This window comes from Pezoporus occidentalis, unplaced genomic scaffold (assembly GCF_034315485.1).
Source record: "Pezoporus occidentalis ecotype Australia unplaced genomic scaffold, CSIRO_AGI_Poc_V1 ctg138, whole genome shotgun sequence".
Lineage (NCBI taxonomy): Eukaryota > Metazoa > Chordata > Aves > Psittaciformes > Psittacidae > Pezoporus > Pezoporus occidentalis.
The window spans coordinates 1,902,117-1,919,553 of NW_026913188.1; the positions used below are offsets into that span (position 1 = coordinate 1,902,117).

The 17,437-nt window shown below is 36.7% G+C and overlaps 1 protein-coding gene across 4 annotated transcripts in view; it reads right to left on the reverse strand.

Moving 5' to 3' along the window:
* Positions 1 to 8,688: 8,688 nt before the first annotated feature.
* MON2 (MON2 homolog, regulator of endosome-to-Golgi trafficking) overlaps positions 8,689 to 17,437 on the reverse strand; it is a 69,083-nt gene continuing 60,334 nt past the window's right edge. For all 4 annotated transcript variants that reach the window (XM_062609503.1, XM_062609502.1, XM_062609501.1 and 1 more), the window contains 5 exons: positions 15,271 to 15,331; positions 13,851 to 13,974; positions 13,101 to 13,308; positions 12,193 to 12,275; positions 8,689 to 10,337 (listed from right to left, as the gene is read on the reverse strand). In XM_062609503.1, coding sequence (XP_062465487.1) covers positions 10,174 to 10,337; positions 12,193 to 12,275; positions 13,101 to 13,308; positions 13,851 to 13,974; positions 15,271 to 15,331 — 640 coding nt within the window. In that variant the 3' untranslated portion in view covers positions 8,689 to 10,173. The remainder of the gene's footprint in view (positions 10,338 to 12,192; positions 12,276 to 13,100; positions 13,309 to 13,850; positions 13,975 to 15,270; positions 15,332 to 17,437) is intronic.

The window sequence follows — 17,437 nt, forward strand, 5'->3', positions numbered from 1 at the left end:
CAGGAGGAATAACTTCTGTCAAAAATTACTTGGTTTTAATGATGATCTAAATAAGCAGGGAGCTATGTTTTAAACCCTATTTTCATCTGTATTTCTCATAAAAGATTATTTGTAACTTCATTAGCAATTGTTTAAATGTTTGTTTGCAGTTAAATACAGTCACTGCACTAAGATCGGCTCCTTTTATGGCTAGGGAATACACTTCACAAATTAACAATTCTATACCTTATTAGATACTAAATGGTTACATTTTATTTCATCTCAAAATAGTTGAGTATATTTTTTTATTAACACTTCATTAGCTTGCTTAAAACTCTATTTGTAAGCAAAGGAGAATATGAAAAATGGCATTCGAAATAATTCTTAGACTGATCTGTTTTAAACGTATTGGATACATTAATGAAATACATGTTAAAACAGAGGACAGAACTGATAGTTTCTCCCTTGCACTGCCTTCAGCTTTTAAATAGAGTTGATTTTACCTTCACAGATGCATCCTACGTATGGAAGAGGAAAAAAATCCCAAGCTTTTTCGGTTCCTGATCCATTTCCAAGTTTGAACTAGTTGTTTGAATTGAGCTAGTTAAAGTAAAATTGAACTGCAAGCTACTGCTATCAGACTGTGGGGTTTAGCACTGAAAAAAAACTTGCTTCCTCATTCTTGCTTTATGGAGGGGAAGGTGTTTTGTGCTACCCCATTCATTATTTCAGTGCATTCTCTTTAAGACTTTGGCAACACATAACCACTTAAAATTTTAAGAGATTATAGCGCATACAGCTATAACAGAGGTTATTGATTTCATATTTTCAGAGAAAATGTTTAATTTCATCAGTCTTTTCTAAAATAAATGTTTATTTTTCCTCCTTTGTTCTAGGGCAGTACTTTGTGCAGACGCTGGGGCTCATTTTAGTGGTAAGGTAGTACCACATTATGCTACAACGCCAAGCCCTGAGGCACAAACAGATTTTCAGTAAGCAGATCTGCAAGTAATAGTTGTGATGTACTCCAGAAACCAATTCTTTGTACATGTACATGCCAGCAGTACTATGCACATAATATTCATGTCCCCTTCCAAGTTTTCTCATGAGAGAGGTTGATCAAAACCAGACTGCTCTCTTTGCTTTTTAAAGATCCTCTGTTGGTGGCAATCAGGTTTGGGTGCCATCTTTCTATGGAGTCTCTCAGTCCCTCCTCTCATGACCAGGCATAAGTCTGCTATGTGACATGATGGGGGAAAGAAGTGTGAGTCTGCTGGCCAGGAAGGAAGCCAGAAACATAAGCAATTTCTTGGCAACGTCAATATTTCCAAGTAAGAAATAGTTAACATTAAAAACAAAAGACCAGGCAATGTCAATTTTCAAGTTACCAGCAGTCTCTCATCCTCACAAGCCTTTGCAGGCTTGAAGCTGTCAACTTCAGAAACACCACTGGTCATGGAGACTCATGCCAGGTTTAAGGCAGATATTCTGTACACAGCAGCAGTTAACCACAACAGCAGTTACCAAGTTTGAAGACTGGAGTCTTCAATAACAAAACTGCAAAGGGATTTTCTTTCTTATTTATCTACTGGCAATCCCTTCTGAAAACAAGAGACCAAAAAACCCTAAACATTAAACTGATGGTCAGTATAGGCTGAGGCCTTTGAGTATGTTTCAACAGTGCAGTATTTTTGATTAGAGAAAAAGATGGTAGCTATACTTAACTTGTTCTTTCTGTAAGGTACATGTTTCAGGTGAAAATAGGATTATGCTGCTGACAAACAAGATTCCTTAAGAAGTTCTGGACAACCAGTGAGAATAAACACATTAACATAGAAGAAAAGCGTATCATACTGATTTGTAAAATAAGCTTATCTTCCAGTTCCTCTAAGCATAGATAATAAATTAGATCAATAAATACTCTCATGGCTTGCTAATGTAATGCTGCAGTTAGCACAGTAAATACATAGGTATCTTATCCTTTTAATAGAATCTGTTTCATAATCAGGACAAATGCTTAAATAAGGAGCACAGAAATAGAAGGGTCAGTTTTCAGCATGTTGCTGTCTGATAGGACACACGGACTATTACTCTGAATCAGGAAAGTGAATGATAACTAATGCACTGTAGGTCATCTTATTTGATGTATTCCACAATGCAACACAAACCCCCTATTCTGTTGGCAATATCACTCAGTACTATTTCTGTTGCAGTAATTTCATCCTGTCTTTAACATACAGCTTAATTCTTTAAGATATACATTGTTATCTGAAATATTTTAAAACAGTGTGAGTAGAGATCAGGTGTTTGATGTGTAACTGAAATACTAGGAATTATGTATTGAAGTTTTGACTGGATGGCTCAAAGACAGTTACACAATCATTGGATATATTAGATGTTATCAGATTATGGATTATGCACAAAAATGTATCAGTTGAGAAAGCTGACATAAAATTTTAATTTTTCATTGCTTAAAAGATGTTCCAACTTGTTTTATATTCTCATTATTAGAAACTGTTGCAAAACATGTTTTCAGATCTAGTTCTTGGTGGTGGTAAATGACAGCTGTTTGCACTGACAGCCATTTTAACACTGGAGCAATTTACTAAAGAAAACCATCAAAACTGTGTTGAAATTCAAATCTTCTATTCAAGAAAGCTGGCAAAACTAAATGGAAAAAGCCAACTGCTGCTTAACAGCAGCATCTCACAGTCATCTTTATGAACTGCATCCTCATTTTTGGGAAACCACTTTGCCAGTTGAGATGTTAGAGTTACAAGTATGCTAGAGAACAGGATTAAAATACACCTGTCAATTTGCTACGGATATAGTAGGCACACTCCTTTATCCTTCTATTGCATTTAGGGAAGCTACATGTATAATCCTGATCTGCACACTCTGACTTGATCAACTAATACTTGCTTTTAGGGCCTTGTTTGCTTGGCTAGACCGTTTCCTGGGTTTGCTTATTAAAGAGTCACATGAAACACTGTCCTTACTAAACCCAACATTTAGCAATTAGTTCTTATCCCCATCGAAAAGATCTGTCACTTTGTCATAAAAGGAAATGAGACTGGGTTCATGTGACTTGATCATAGCAAATACTTATCAGTTGTTACACATGTCATGGATATCTTGCTGATGCTAACAGCAGATTTTAATTTTTCCTTGTCAGGAAAGGAACTGATGTTAGGTCAGCTGATGTACAGTTTCCATTTTCTCCTCCAGTTTGTCCTTAAAAAGTTAAAAACTGTTTCTGCTTTCTTTCAGTCATCTGGTACTTCTCTTGATTTACGTTAGCTTTCAAAGATGATCTTAAAATGCTGAAGTTCCTCAGATTAGTTCTTAAAGTACCAGGAAGAAATTCTTCAGACCCAGTCAATTTGACAACATGTAGCTCCTGTCTATCCTGTATTCCTTTTCCTAGGTGAGCTTCTTCAGCCTTTGTCACTCATAGCAGTTGCATGAGCTATACACCAGCGACTGACTTTTGACTTTTTGGATCAGTCATCATTTTAACAAACCAAAAAATTCAATACACAAATTGCAAATCTGAACCAAACACACAATCACTTGTGTCAATAGCCATCCTCGTTTAAGTAGTCAGCACTTTCGTTAGTACAAATCTTTTACTACTCATATATTTATTCTCTGTCAGTTAGCAGTTACATCTTATCTACTTTCATCCTTATCTGTTAACCTGCACTTAATTTCCACCTTCCATAGGCCTCCCTGCCATGTGTTTGAAGTCAATGCAATTCCTCATTTAACTGAGTTGATTCTTATTACAGCTAGTCTCCTCCTGTACTAGGATGTACTTTGAGTCATGACCTGCACATCTCTAGGGAACTGTCTTTATTTCCTCAGTTTCTCTCTTACAGAACACAAGTCTGAAGTGAGATCTTACCTATCAATTTTCTGTGGTCTGCCTTCTTGAAGTTGATTTTTATTTTGATGTTCTCCCTCTACTGTAAGAATCGTTGCTATTTAATTTCACTTTCTTACACAGGTTGCTTTAAAGCATCCAAATTTTTTCCTCACTTGCTGCTGATGTAGTCATTCTTGATCCCACCAACTGGTTCCTAGACGATGTAGCACTGTCTCTCCTAAATTAGAGAGCAGTCAGATACTTTGGATATGACATAAATCTGAACACTACAAGTCAGCAATGAAACAAGGTATACATTTGATGAGTTCTTAAAATATGACAGAACCCTCATGTGAGGAAAGTGTTATCCAGGAAGTATGTTTTTATGCTGGTGCACAGGTCCTACTGAAGTACTCTGTTTGAGAAGCTCTTTCCTGAGACTTGAGATAAACTAAATACTGTACAGACCTTAGTCACTAAATTTATTCATAACCTGCAGCCAGGAAAAACTTTCCATATCCTGTTAGCCTTATAATAGACAGAGTTATTTAGTAAGCTGCAGGAACGAGTGAAGTCTCAAGCAGTTTACATACCTACCTAAGCATTTTTACCTAAACATGCTAGAGGTGAAAATTCTGAACCTCACCTGCATGTACAAATACCATTTGTTAAGAGAAATTTGTTATGTATCAAACCGTAATGCTCATAATGTACGGCATACATTATCTTAGAATATTTTAATCAATAGAACTATAAGGCATTCCTGAGAATTCTTCAAGCAACACAATCCCAGTTTACTAAACTAAGGGGGGGGGGGGGGAAATGTCACTCACTAGTACCACACAAGCCACATTTTCATAAGCCGATTCCTTCACAACTATACACATACTATGCACATGTACACAAACTGTAATATTTCGGGATACTGCCCTTCCCCATTGAGATGTGACATGGAGAACAGTAACAGAATGAAAGATTAGAATAGATGGACAGAAAATACACACAGTATATTTTATTTCCTGAAATTTCTGCACCCCTGGTAAGTAGGGGCATTTCTGCTAACGGTAATTTCCACTGCAAATCTGATTTTAAGAAAGCCATTCTCATACAGTCAAAATGTTTAACATTGGCTTGTCACGTTCCTTTCCAGGAGCAGAGCTGTGCTCTTGGACAGCGCCTGGAAATTCTGAGTATTGCGTTAAATTAGCTCAAGTTTAGATCCCGCAGGTTTTCATCCTTTAATCAGTTGAGTTATTTTTTAAATTATTTTATTTTTAAGCTAAATTTTTAGAATACTGCAGCTTCTAGTGAAGCATTTTTAACTATTCTTTTCCATTATCTGTTCTTAGCATATCTGTTTACAACCAATTCTTAGTACTCTCTGTGACAAGGCTGCTTCAAAACTTGGCTTTTCATATTGGTAGCACTGAATGGTAACAGCCAGGTTCTTAATCAAATGTTTCTAAAGAACATGAGATGTTAAAATAAACCTAAAAAAACTCGATTGGAATAAAAAAAAAATGTGTATTTTCAAACCAGTTTTCTATAACAGGAAACAACTATATTAATCCTTACGTGACTTCAAAAGGACAGAAAAAGGAAATAATGATTTTATTTTCTGTATGTCCCTGCTTCTTAGTGGTAGAAATTCATCATAGAACTGTTCTCTAGAGCTCAAGCAACATTCATGACTTGGAAATAATTGACTGCTTTCTTGCTAAATAAAGAAAAAAACCCAAACAAACAAAAAAATCCCCAAACCAAACCAACACTTAGCTTCAAATTTAGCTAAAAACCAGACCAAAACAAAACAAAAATCAAGGAGAAACCAGCAACTACCTGGTTACAATGAATTCTTGCTTATGTGCACAGCTCATGAAGTCCTTCTGATCTGAACAGTAACATAAAGGAACCTCAAAGAAACAAGGAATGCTATCGTGCTAGATTAGGAACAAGTGAAAATGGTCTTGAAGTCCAAAGGAATAGCCCATAATCCTTTTCAACAGACAGATGACATTCATGCTTCAGCTGGGCTTTTTTTTAATCTCATTGCTGACACAGGTGTCAAGCAGTAACAATTCACTCTGCTTCCCCAAGAAATGTTTAGTCTCCCACTAGACATCCACTTATACAGGATAAATAACTACTACAAGAGCCATAACTGCTTGCATAAACAAAAGTGTTACCTTCATGGACCTCGCTTTCATGGCCCAGTGCCTAAAAAAATAGGACTTCCGAAAAATTTATTCTTCATGATTGTAAACGCTAACTTTATAAACTGCAAATATTAATATTTTTACTCTATTTACTCCTATATAGTTATTTCACCTATAGAAAATTTCCAAAATATTATTTTCAAGATAAATAAACATAAAATACCTGTATGGACAATATTAAGAACAAGGGTAAAAATGCATGTTACAATTTGTTTAGGGTGAAAAAGAGAACAGAAGAACCCCAACTAGAATTGCTAGTTCACATTTTGTTACACTGAGCAAGGTCTCAATTAAGTTTATATGAATAGCAAGGCATATGAAGTGAACTGTAGATGTAGATCTACATTCTTTTATCAGAACAAGTAAAACTTCAAAAACAAAGGGAGGAGAAAGTTATGAGTACAGTGGCATGGAGACATTCATGGCCAGGCTGGACATGGTTCTGAGCAACCTGATCTAGCTGAAGATGTCCCTGCTCATTGCAGGGTGGTTGGACTGGATGACCTTTAAAGGTCTCTTCCAACCCAAACTATTCTGTGATTCTGTATAGAGGTACTATAGAAAAACGCTTCTGTCTCAACCACAGTATGAAATTACTCTGTTTTTTCTTGCATTATCATGAAGTCAAAAAAAAAACAACAACAACCAAAAAAAACCCCCAGCCAAACTGGAAAAGGGTGACAGCAGAATTCACTGCTGTATGTGAGGACACAGCTGGAACACCCTAGCACTGTCACCATGCAGTCTGAAAATACCTTGCCTGAAGAGTTCAAGCCCAGTTATGTGAAGGTCTGCTGTTTGGCAAGAAGAAACAACTCAACCTGGATGTAAAATCCACCCCATCCGCAGGATATGATGGCAAGGTACTGAAGTTTCACAAACGTGCTCCTGTTTGGTCTTGCAAAAAACTTTGACCATGTATTTCATGTAGCTTAATGTCCAGTAAAGTTCCACAGATCCTCAACAAATCTGGTGGGGAAGCAGGCACATATACAAGGGAACAAAATGGATGTCCAGTTAAATAAGCGTCTCTGATGATAAGCAAGTAACTACTGCAGGTTATTTCTAATTAAGACTTATAAAAAGTTTCCAGCTTCCTTTTTCTTAAATCAGAGTTACTATGCAATCTCGTGTACATTAAGGCAATGGCCACTGCATTGAGACATAGAAGTTTCCCCAGTAATTCAAATTCTTGATATGAATCTTCTAATAATCTGTAAGACCCTCATATTTTCTCTTTGGATTTCCAGTGGATGTCTTTTTTAAAGTTGGAGAGAAGAAGAAAAAAAGTGAAGGTTGTGGTTACCTTCAATAAGTTTATCTTTTCACTTCCAGCTGACTTATTTCCATACAGTCAGATGTACACCTTTTCCAGCTGATTTCAGTGACACAATGCAGACCCCAAGCCTGAATATGTCCACATGTTTTACTTCTCCTGACTAAGCAAACCTACAGACTTGAAAAGAAGTTGGACACAAGCCTACTCAGTAGGTAACATTAAATTGAATTTCTTTAGGAACAACATCTACCTCGCTAGAAACATGTAAAAATGTGGAACTTAAATATTCAAAAATGCTGTTTGCATCAAAGAAGCTGATACTTAAATGCTGGACAGGAAAGCACAGAATAGGGAATAATTCTTATTCACAGACAAAATTAGACAACAAAAAACCTCCTTTCTAAACTAAATAGCTTTGGTTTTAGTTCTCAGACTATACAAAATACTAGTAAGCAGTTTGAGTATGGTCAACCACAGTCTGCATTTCCAAAACATGCCTCAAATAGCAGGTATTATTTTGTAATTAAGAGAAAAGGAAGGAAAATTAGCTCATTGTTAGTTTATTTCAAAACTCTTTGAAGATTAATGTCCACAGGTGGCAGTCTGAGCAATAAAGTCAGGAAAGACTTACACACCCCCATTTCAAAATACAGATACTGCTGACGATTTGCTTCATTGGACAGAATGCACCTGTGTTAGCACTGAAAAACCAGTTACAAACTAATTAGAAACACACTCACCCAGGTCTATACACCTCTTTCCAGAAATCCTGGTTAAGATAATATATTCTAAACCAAATTAATACCCTTCTTGCCAGTCCTACACTTTGTTTCTTTAATTACCTCATAGACCTTGACTTTCTTCCACTAATTAGGAGAGCACTTGCCAGGTTTTCATTTTCAGAGTACAGATGATGCTGTTACCTGTATGTGGGACCCAGTTCTGCCATATACTGGAATTGCTCCTCCAAAGCTATTATTGACATAAATTCTATTAATGGGAAGGATTTGTTTCCTTAATGTAAACTGTGTTCTCTAAAAACTACCCACCATTGATGATTAAGTTCCATGCAACTTTGGTCACAGAGAAAAGTGGAAGATCTTGAAGCCTCTTTAATACTGATGGTACTCCAGGATCAGAAAGCTTTTAAGAAGGACCATAAACTGCAGCCTTCTGGAAGCAAGCTATTCAAAGGTGGGCTTGCATCACCCTATTCACATAGGGTGTTTTTAATCCTGACCACTTTATCACACCTTCAGCTTGAAGCTCCTACAACTTTCTCATCTATTCACATGTACCAATGTCCCTTTAGCCAGGAAAGTATAAAGCAAACAGATATAATACCATTTCTTAGGCATGATAATTTTTTAATATCTACAAAAGACTTTAAGGAACAAAAACCTAAAGGTATGCTCTGAAATTCTGAAATCCATAGAAAGGCACCTGTCTTCTTTACATTCGGCCTTTGTGCTTTCACATCACAGATTAAAAATATGTGAATACAGATGAAACATTACTGAAATCATAATTAAATTAGAATTTAAGTGCTAAGTCACAGACTTTAAAAACAATACTATTAAAAGTGGTTTGCTTCAATTGTGTATTACGTGGAAGTGAAACATTTATATTTACTTAATGACAAACTTTACTGCACTTCTAAATGAGTAACTATCTCCAAAAATACACTTCTCATGGTTTTGTATCAGACACAGTTTATAATTAAAAGACTAGAACAACTTTTGGGGGTTGAAAAGACATTACAAAACAAAGCACTTAAAAATATTGAACAAAATATTACAGCCACGTTTTCAGATGTTTGAAATCACCTTTCCTGGGTCATGAGTCAAAGACTGACACTGGCCAAGGAGGTCAAGAGAGGCTGACAAACTTCAAATAAGGTTTATTTTCTTAAAGCAAGGCTGCAACTCCAAAAATAGTTAGAGTTGAGTAGAACAAATGTCTTGGAAACAAATATATTCTGAAGTGAGGTATGGTAGTGTTGAAGTGCTACAGTGGATTTCTGCATATTCAAACTTACTTCAGGTCAACTACTTGAAGTTTGAGATTGGCAGACTACTGACTGCTTCCTTTGTCATATGACCCTTAGGTAGATGCCCCATGGCCACAGAGAAGATACATTCAATTAAGCAAAAGAACTAACAGCATGATCAGATATGAACGAGCATATCTGGCAAATTAGAAGGCAAACTGTAAGGAAAAATGCAAGCATACAACTTATTCATAATAAACACATTTTAGAGCATTTAACATTATCAACATTTTAAAAATAATTTAAATAATAAATGCAACTATTTTAATACAGAACTGTACCATTTATTATACACACAAGTATATCAGTTCCCTTTGTTTACAAAGGCTGGTTACAGATATATGGAATGTTACAGTACTATCTTGCATAAAATTTTAGTACAATTCGTACTTCAAAAAAAGGGTGCAAAACACCAGCCTAATAAATCTGACTGCATTGAAATATTTTTAATTACATCATGAACACATACACAACAAGCTGTACATAAGCCCACTTTTCAATCACCACTTCAAGATACTGTAGCAAGTACATTAGGTTATAAAGGATTCCAACTATTCAGTTAAATTTATTAAAGGTTTGCACTGCTACTCACTCTGGAACCTTTGAGATATAGCCTGTATTCATGAATTACTGAGCTCTTGTTAGTACAGTTAAAAGGCAGTCAGCACTGGTTGCCAAAGTACTGGTCACAAGAGATTTCCTCAGAGAAACTTCACCCAGGAACAAACATTTTTGGATACCTTTTTTTCTCCTTCAAGGATAAAAACGTAGTTTTATGGGGTCAAGACGCTCCATTCTGTACCTTGGATGCTGGTGGATGCATGAAGTCCTTAAAGGGAACCAGCGCCTCTTTCAGAGCAGAGCGCACTTCCGAGGAGGAGCAGGTGATACATTCTACTAAGGTTGGGTACAAGGCAATAACTTGTGCCCACGTATTAGCGTCAACTGCAAGGAAGACAAGAACAGACTGAATCACTTATTACTGTCCAAATTCTTACAACAGATTTTTCCAATACCTGTATAAATAAGGGCACATTCAGCTATCTAAATATAGGTACCTAGTGTTATAGAGATGCTACGACATCTGTAACAGGGCTCTCCGATATAGTGTAGGATTTTTGCAGGAGAGCTATACTCTTTTTGCAGCAACAGCTGGAAGCCAGATGGGATGTCCATAAAATGGTGCTACACACCTGTATTTCTACATGAGTCATTCACTGTGTTTTCTGGATGAAGAACTGACAAACTGAAGCTAATACTTTTATTAAATCTGTAATACACGTATATTTTCTGCCTGCTCTTCTCACCTATTGACAGAAAATTGAACTGGATGCACATTTCGCTTTTGGAAACTTGTCAGCAATGAGGCTTTCTATAAATTTCAAATCATTCCAGATTACAAGAACTATAGCAGGCAGAAGGAGAAACCCTGGACCAAGACACAAAAATGCCCACGGTAAAGTTTATTAGTCCAACAAGTGAAAGCAAATATTGTAGCACATATCCTATTTATTAGGTCACTTCCTTGCTTACCTGAACCCCTGATTTCAGACAGTGTTAATAATTTTCTTTAAAGAAATAAAATTATTAAAAGCTACAAGTGGGAGTAAAGTGATTCTCTAATTTGCCCAGTGGTTCCCTTTGTGAGAAACTACATAGGAAGTTTGGCAATCACTGCCATATATGGACAGGTGAAGAATTTCTCTCATTGCAGGAGGAGGGATGTGGGGAACAGTCCAGCCGAGTTGGCTATTCTACCCCTCTAAGAGAAAGGACCACCAAAGTAACTCTTCAGTTGCCTTCAGGGCAAAAGCCAAAAGGCTTTACACATTCTGGCATAGTCCTGCCCTCAGCCTTTTCCATCAGCCTTGAAAACCACATGATCATAAATCTGTCCGCTCAGTGATGCATCAGGCAAGCACTGCCTCTTTCAGGAAACCCACCTGCATGTGTTTTTCTGGAAAGGCTGGTTGGTTGGTTGGTTTGACGACTGAAAGGCTTTTCTGTTCCTCATAGTATCAAAAGCAGGGAGGTAAAGGTAAGTGTTGTATATGCAAGTCTGTCAAAGTTTCAGAGTCCAACACAGCTGTTTTAACGAAGGCACCTGACTAAGTTTTCTGGTGGGAACTCTATGCACACAGTGGGTCAGCTCACAGAAGGAACAGGATGTATGACTATAAATGAAATTGAGGTGTTCCATTTAATTCAGCCCTTTAAATACATCTGTCAACCATTTACTTTGACATCAATGAGCTAAGGCATCTTTCTTAATGCAGGCGACAGGAGGTACTACAGCAGAAAGAGGGAAAGCAAGACCATGAGTTCGAAGTATCTTAACTGCCTGTCCAGGCTTCTAACATGTATACCACCCCTTTAATTGCAAAGTGCATCGATACAAAAGTGATCCATAGTGACCTATAATGGCATTATGAGAAGAAAAAGGGATCTAGCCAGACTAAGTATATTTAAGAATTCTATTAACATTGTATAGAAGGTTTTTTGTTTGTTTTCAGAAGACATCAAGCTCTACCTAAGAACAGACACTACAAACTGAAGCTTTCTACTTTATTAAACACATCTTAGGACCTTATACTTTTATGTATACTGGAAAAACTTTGTGGTCTTTTTTTCTTCAGTCTACCTGAAGAATTGCATATACACAGAATTGCAAAATAGCAGCTCTTACAGATTACACTTCTCCTTTGTATCTGTGTGAAAATTACTACAGGAAAGGACAAATGTCTTTGTGGCAGATATAACATTACCTGGTTTAGAATCACACTGTTTAACCATAACTTACCATTTTCAGGTTGAGTTTTTTTAAGTGAATCAATGAGAGTGCTGACAGCTTTTAAAACAAATATGATTTCTGTTACTTGTTGCCTACAAAGGGAAAAATGCAAAAACAGTCACTTAACTTTTGTCTCAAGAATAAGTTTTCTGTGAAACCCACACAACATTAAAAAAAAACCCACATAATGGAAACAGCAGCAATAAATCCTATCAAAAAAAAAAAAAGGATATTTAGAGATTAAGGTTCTAATTTGTCTTTAACTTTCCCACCACCACTGCTGTTGCCTCAGCTAGGATAGAATAAATTTGATACTGGGAACTAATGGAATTCACATCTCAATCTGAAAATGCTCACATACATGATTAACTGAAACATGAAAATAATCAATTTCATAATCCATGATCAAAAATCTTCAGAAATGAAATTTCAGAAAATTCCCATTTAAAAGAATTTCCTCATACTTTGGTCATTTTTTCTATTTCAAGAATAGTCACTTGAGCAATGATTCACAATGTTGTCGTTCTGATATATCTTATTATTGATGAGCCTCCACCTCTCAATTTAGAAACTACACATAGCTCTGCTGGGAATAAAGGAAAATCAGATTTCAGAAATGTTATGTTACAGATATCAGAAACATTGTTTCAGTAACTGAATGTTAGTTACTTAGTCACATTCTTGTTGTCTATGTAACAGAACTGAACATGACCATTATTATTTAGAGCCTTTTCAATAAAAAATTGGTATCAACATTTTCTTTGAAATATCTTCACCACAAACATTTCCCTGCCTTTAAACTTTACCATCACACACACACAAGAGTATCGTTTTCTATGATTGAGTGATATTCTGAACACAACATTCTTCTCAAACTACTCATAATACCTTTCATTTCCTAAAGACAGGGTACATACCGTGGAAGAGGACATTTGCCACTCAATCTCTCATCTTCTATGTAGCGATGCAATACATCCTGTGACCTTTTCAAGAGTACAGAGAGCGCCATTCTAGAGATGTAGCCTTCCTGAGGAGTTGTGACTTTATTACTGAATGAAAACTGGAGCAGTGTTTCAAAACACACCTTGGAAAACTCCTCTCTCATTCGAATGTCTATTTCAGCTTCTGTAAGAGTAAAATGCCATATTTAATTGTGCAGTGTGCATGCCCACAAACCAATCAAAATGCAACATTTAGTGTATTATATTTTGCAAAAAGGTTACCACTCCTCTAGTATTAAACAAGATTAACAGTGAGTGATAAGAACAAGCACTAAGAATACATTCTAAGAATGTATTGCTGTGACACTGCAATCACAATAGTTCCAAAAATAAAAGATAAAATATGCAACACATTCAGAAATGTGTCACCTCCTTGACTTTGCTTTAATAATGAAACGCAGGAAATCAGTTTAAAAAAAACTCAGCAACCCCAGTTCTACATCATAATATTTGGTACTGTACAATCCAAAAAAAACCCAAAAGCCTCCAAGGAATGCTCAGCAACTTCCATGAAATATAGTTTACAAAAACAAGCTGGATATCAGACAGTCTATACGGAATGCATGCTATGGAACTTCAAGTCTTTATCAGGATAAGTACTCTTAACATTTTCATGACTTTCTCCTAGATTTAAGTGCTTTATTTTTTGTCATTCACGTACCATACCTGTAAAGGAGGATGACTGAGAATGTATTGAGCCTTTATTGAGCATAGTCATTATCTGACCAACAAATTCCTTAGGAATAAAATTAGCATATGGCAGTATCTCTGTGCTGATAAGCTGCACCACCTAAAAATAAATTACATGTATTTATATTGGTTTTCTGAATATTAAAGTTGTAATTCTAGAATGAAGAATACAGAAACATTAAACAAGAGAATGCCTATTGAAACTTCATAACTTCCAATGCTAGCTTTTAAAATTTGCAGATGTCTCCAGAAACTGTGGCCCTGCATGTAACATTAAACTTGACACAATAAACCTTCTCCCCCCACCACGTTTGTCAGAATTTCTGAAGCAGTTTTAATTTAGATTTCCACTGACATTTCAAGTATATCCCTCAAACTGAATTTATGGTTTTGAAAAGAGAATATCTACCATTGGGAATCTCCCTTTCCCTCCACCCGATTCAATATCCTCACTATGACATTAACACATATATCACACGCTTACCATGTGACATCTGCAAAGCAGAACAAGTGAGTTAATTAGCTTGAGGCAATGTATAACTGAAATGTTTTCTATCCTTGTCTTGATGCTCCCATCCAGGAACAAAGTGGGTTTACATCTCCATAAATTAATGCATTAGACCTCAGAGTTCTGCTCACTGCAGGCAGAACCGCTCCTGCTTTTCATCCAGAAATCTCTGTGTCCCAGCTGTCACTCTGGTGAGCTGACATGCGATCAAACCCACACATACTGCCACGTCTTCTCTGCAACTCCTTTCCCTTTGTACCCCTACTCCCTGGTCTGCCACATCTCTGTCCTGGAATGAAAGGGCACGGGTCCCTCTTCATTCGAGTATCATCTTCTCTTAATTTTCTTTTGCCCCATCCAACCAAACATGATCTCTTTTACAATTACAGAAGTCCCCATACTGAACAAACAGGACATCGTTTCTTCATTTACGCACAAGCTTCTCAGTATTGAAAGCACATCTGGAGGGCGACAATGTCACTGCTGACTGAATGTCCCGCTCAACACAGAAAGCACTCTGAGCTTCCTCCATAGTTTACCATTACCTGTATAATCGCTTGGCAGTACCATAGTGAGAATCAGTAATGGGTTGGAGGCAGAAATACATTCTGGTTTAGCCACTTTATGCCATCTTGAACTCGAGTGGACAAGAAGTAGTTTTTGGCATGCTGCTTCCTACTTTTTGCATAACCCTGAAGCAGCTGAATTCTGAGTTTATGTATTTCCTGTCTTGTTTTCAAAAAGGAAACAGTACCACAGAAAAAATAATGAAAGGGTAAAACAATTATTTTAGTAATTGTTTTAAAACAATTATTTCAGAACCAAATGCAATCTGTGAATGTTACTATCTCATTATGTTTGACAGTATGTTTGTTATAGTCTCCTTACCTCAACATCAATGCTCTCATTCTTCTGAAATTCTTGAACTGAGAGATTATAAGGAGGTGTACTAAAAATAAACATACTGTGTTATACTTCTAAATTACAACATGCGTAAGGAGATAAGTATGGGAAAATGCATTACATTTTAAAGTTACTGCACACATCAAATTGGTACTACTATATGGTAATGATTAACATTTTTAGAGTAATATCTTATGAATAATGATGATAAAAATGATTCAAAGGAAAAAGTAGTAAAATACTAAAAATAGTTACAACTGATGGACCTGATTAAGGACTTGCATCACCAACACCACTTGACATATGCATCTCAAAGTAATCTCTCTTGTATGTGCAAAAGTCACAATAACTGTTTAGATGAGTCTGAGCCTACATCGGTGTTTTTAGTTTTGGATCAGACATAGGCTTTTCAAGTTAAACTTTTAGACATCCCCATTTAAAACCCTGGTTCATGTCTCAATGCACAGAATGTAAATGGGGAGGCTGAAGGAGCATATAATGAAAATACGACTGTGTAGTCACTTTGTACTCTTCCCTAGGTATCCCACTAATCCAACAGAAATAGCAGACAGGTCTAGATACGTGTCTGTGCTGACCTAGTTATGCTGTTCTCATTTTTCTCAGTGCAGAAGTTCGAATCCTTGTGCCCGTGTCTCTCTGAAATTTAAAGACAGTTTCAAAACCCACTGGCTTGCGGGTTAGTTTCTCCAAAGTGTCTGATTTGCACTGAAGATAACGTATTACTAGAGCTAATGGAATAACCAGTGGCACTAACAACAAAAGTCAGAGAGAAGGCACTTTATAGTGTCAATATAATTTCATATATTAAATTCTCTCTTTTTTCATATACCCTTTTTATAATAACTATGTAACATCTTCGAGCTGAGGATCAATTTGGAAATTTGTCCACTTGAAAGGAATGGTTAGAGATATTGGAATTAAATTGGAGTTAACTTGCTGCTACTGTGTATGCTTTTGTGTTATCAAGCATCTTAAAATAGACGATAGTGTGTTTTTCTTCCTCCAGAGAAACCACTGACTAAGTGCACAGGATGGTCACTATTGAGAAGGAGGAAAATGCTAGGGCCAATCTACCACAACATTCCCTGCCTAATTTATGTCAGAATAGGCAGATGCAAGGGAACAAAACTCCAGACTGAACAAAGAACCAAGCTGTTCTGTAAGCAGCAGAACCTGTGCAGTACTGTAGTGACAAGCACCCTTTCCCTTATTTCCAAACTCCCTCCCCAGCCCCCAGCTTTTCCTCCACCCCACGTTGTGTTGTCATCTCCCCCTGCCAGGAAACAACAGACGTGAACTAAGCACGTGCGCCCTGGCAAGGCAGCTGCCAAATATATGACTGTGGACCTGTGCCAGCCTTGTCCTCATAAGGGTACTCATCTGGGCCTATCTTCTCCATCCCACTGCCAATTTTAATGGAAGGTTTATAAACTTTGGAGGCTTCTAAATCTCATTAAAATCTGGTTAGTTTAGCTAACAGTTTTGTTTGGTTTGGTTGTTTTTCCCATTGCTCCTGTATGTTGCTGACCAAGTCAAACAAGGTTTTTCCAAGGTCAGCTTTTTTCTCCCCCATCTTCTGGGTGAGACACCTGCAGTTCATTCTGCACACCTACAGCTGATTTTCAGTATTGACAATTATGGCAGTATGTATCAATGTTCCTGCTTATAAAATAAATGTATCCCCCTTCCTCAAAAAGACTTGATGTAGATAACTTCACAACTGTCACTCCAGTGTTACATGTATGACTAGAAAAACCCAAAGAAGAAAATACAAAATACTGTATTTATTATTGGTTTGTGTGTTAGGCATTGAGAAACTTGGGAGTTACATGTTGAAAACAATAAAATATGAAGTAGCTGTTCAGTCAATACCCTTTGTAACACATAAAGAAGTTACCTGTGCAACACCTTCAGTAATGTAAACCATTATGATGCATAAGAAGGCAGGTCATGTCAAAATACATGGGAAGCTTTCATTCTGACACTTCCTAATTTACAACTGACTGTCCTTCTGATCTGAGGTGCACTTTAAAGATGTGTTAAGACCTCTCTGTCCAGTCACCTAGATCTGATCTGCTATATATGCTACAGATCATGCTACATACTTGTTCATGCAGCAAATTACTCCCAA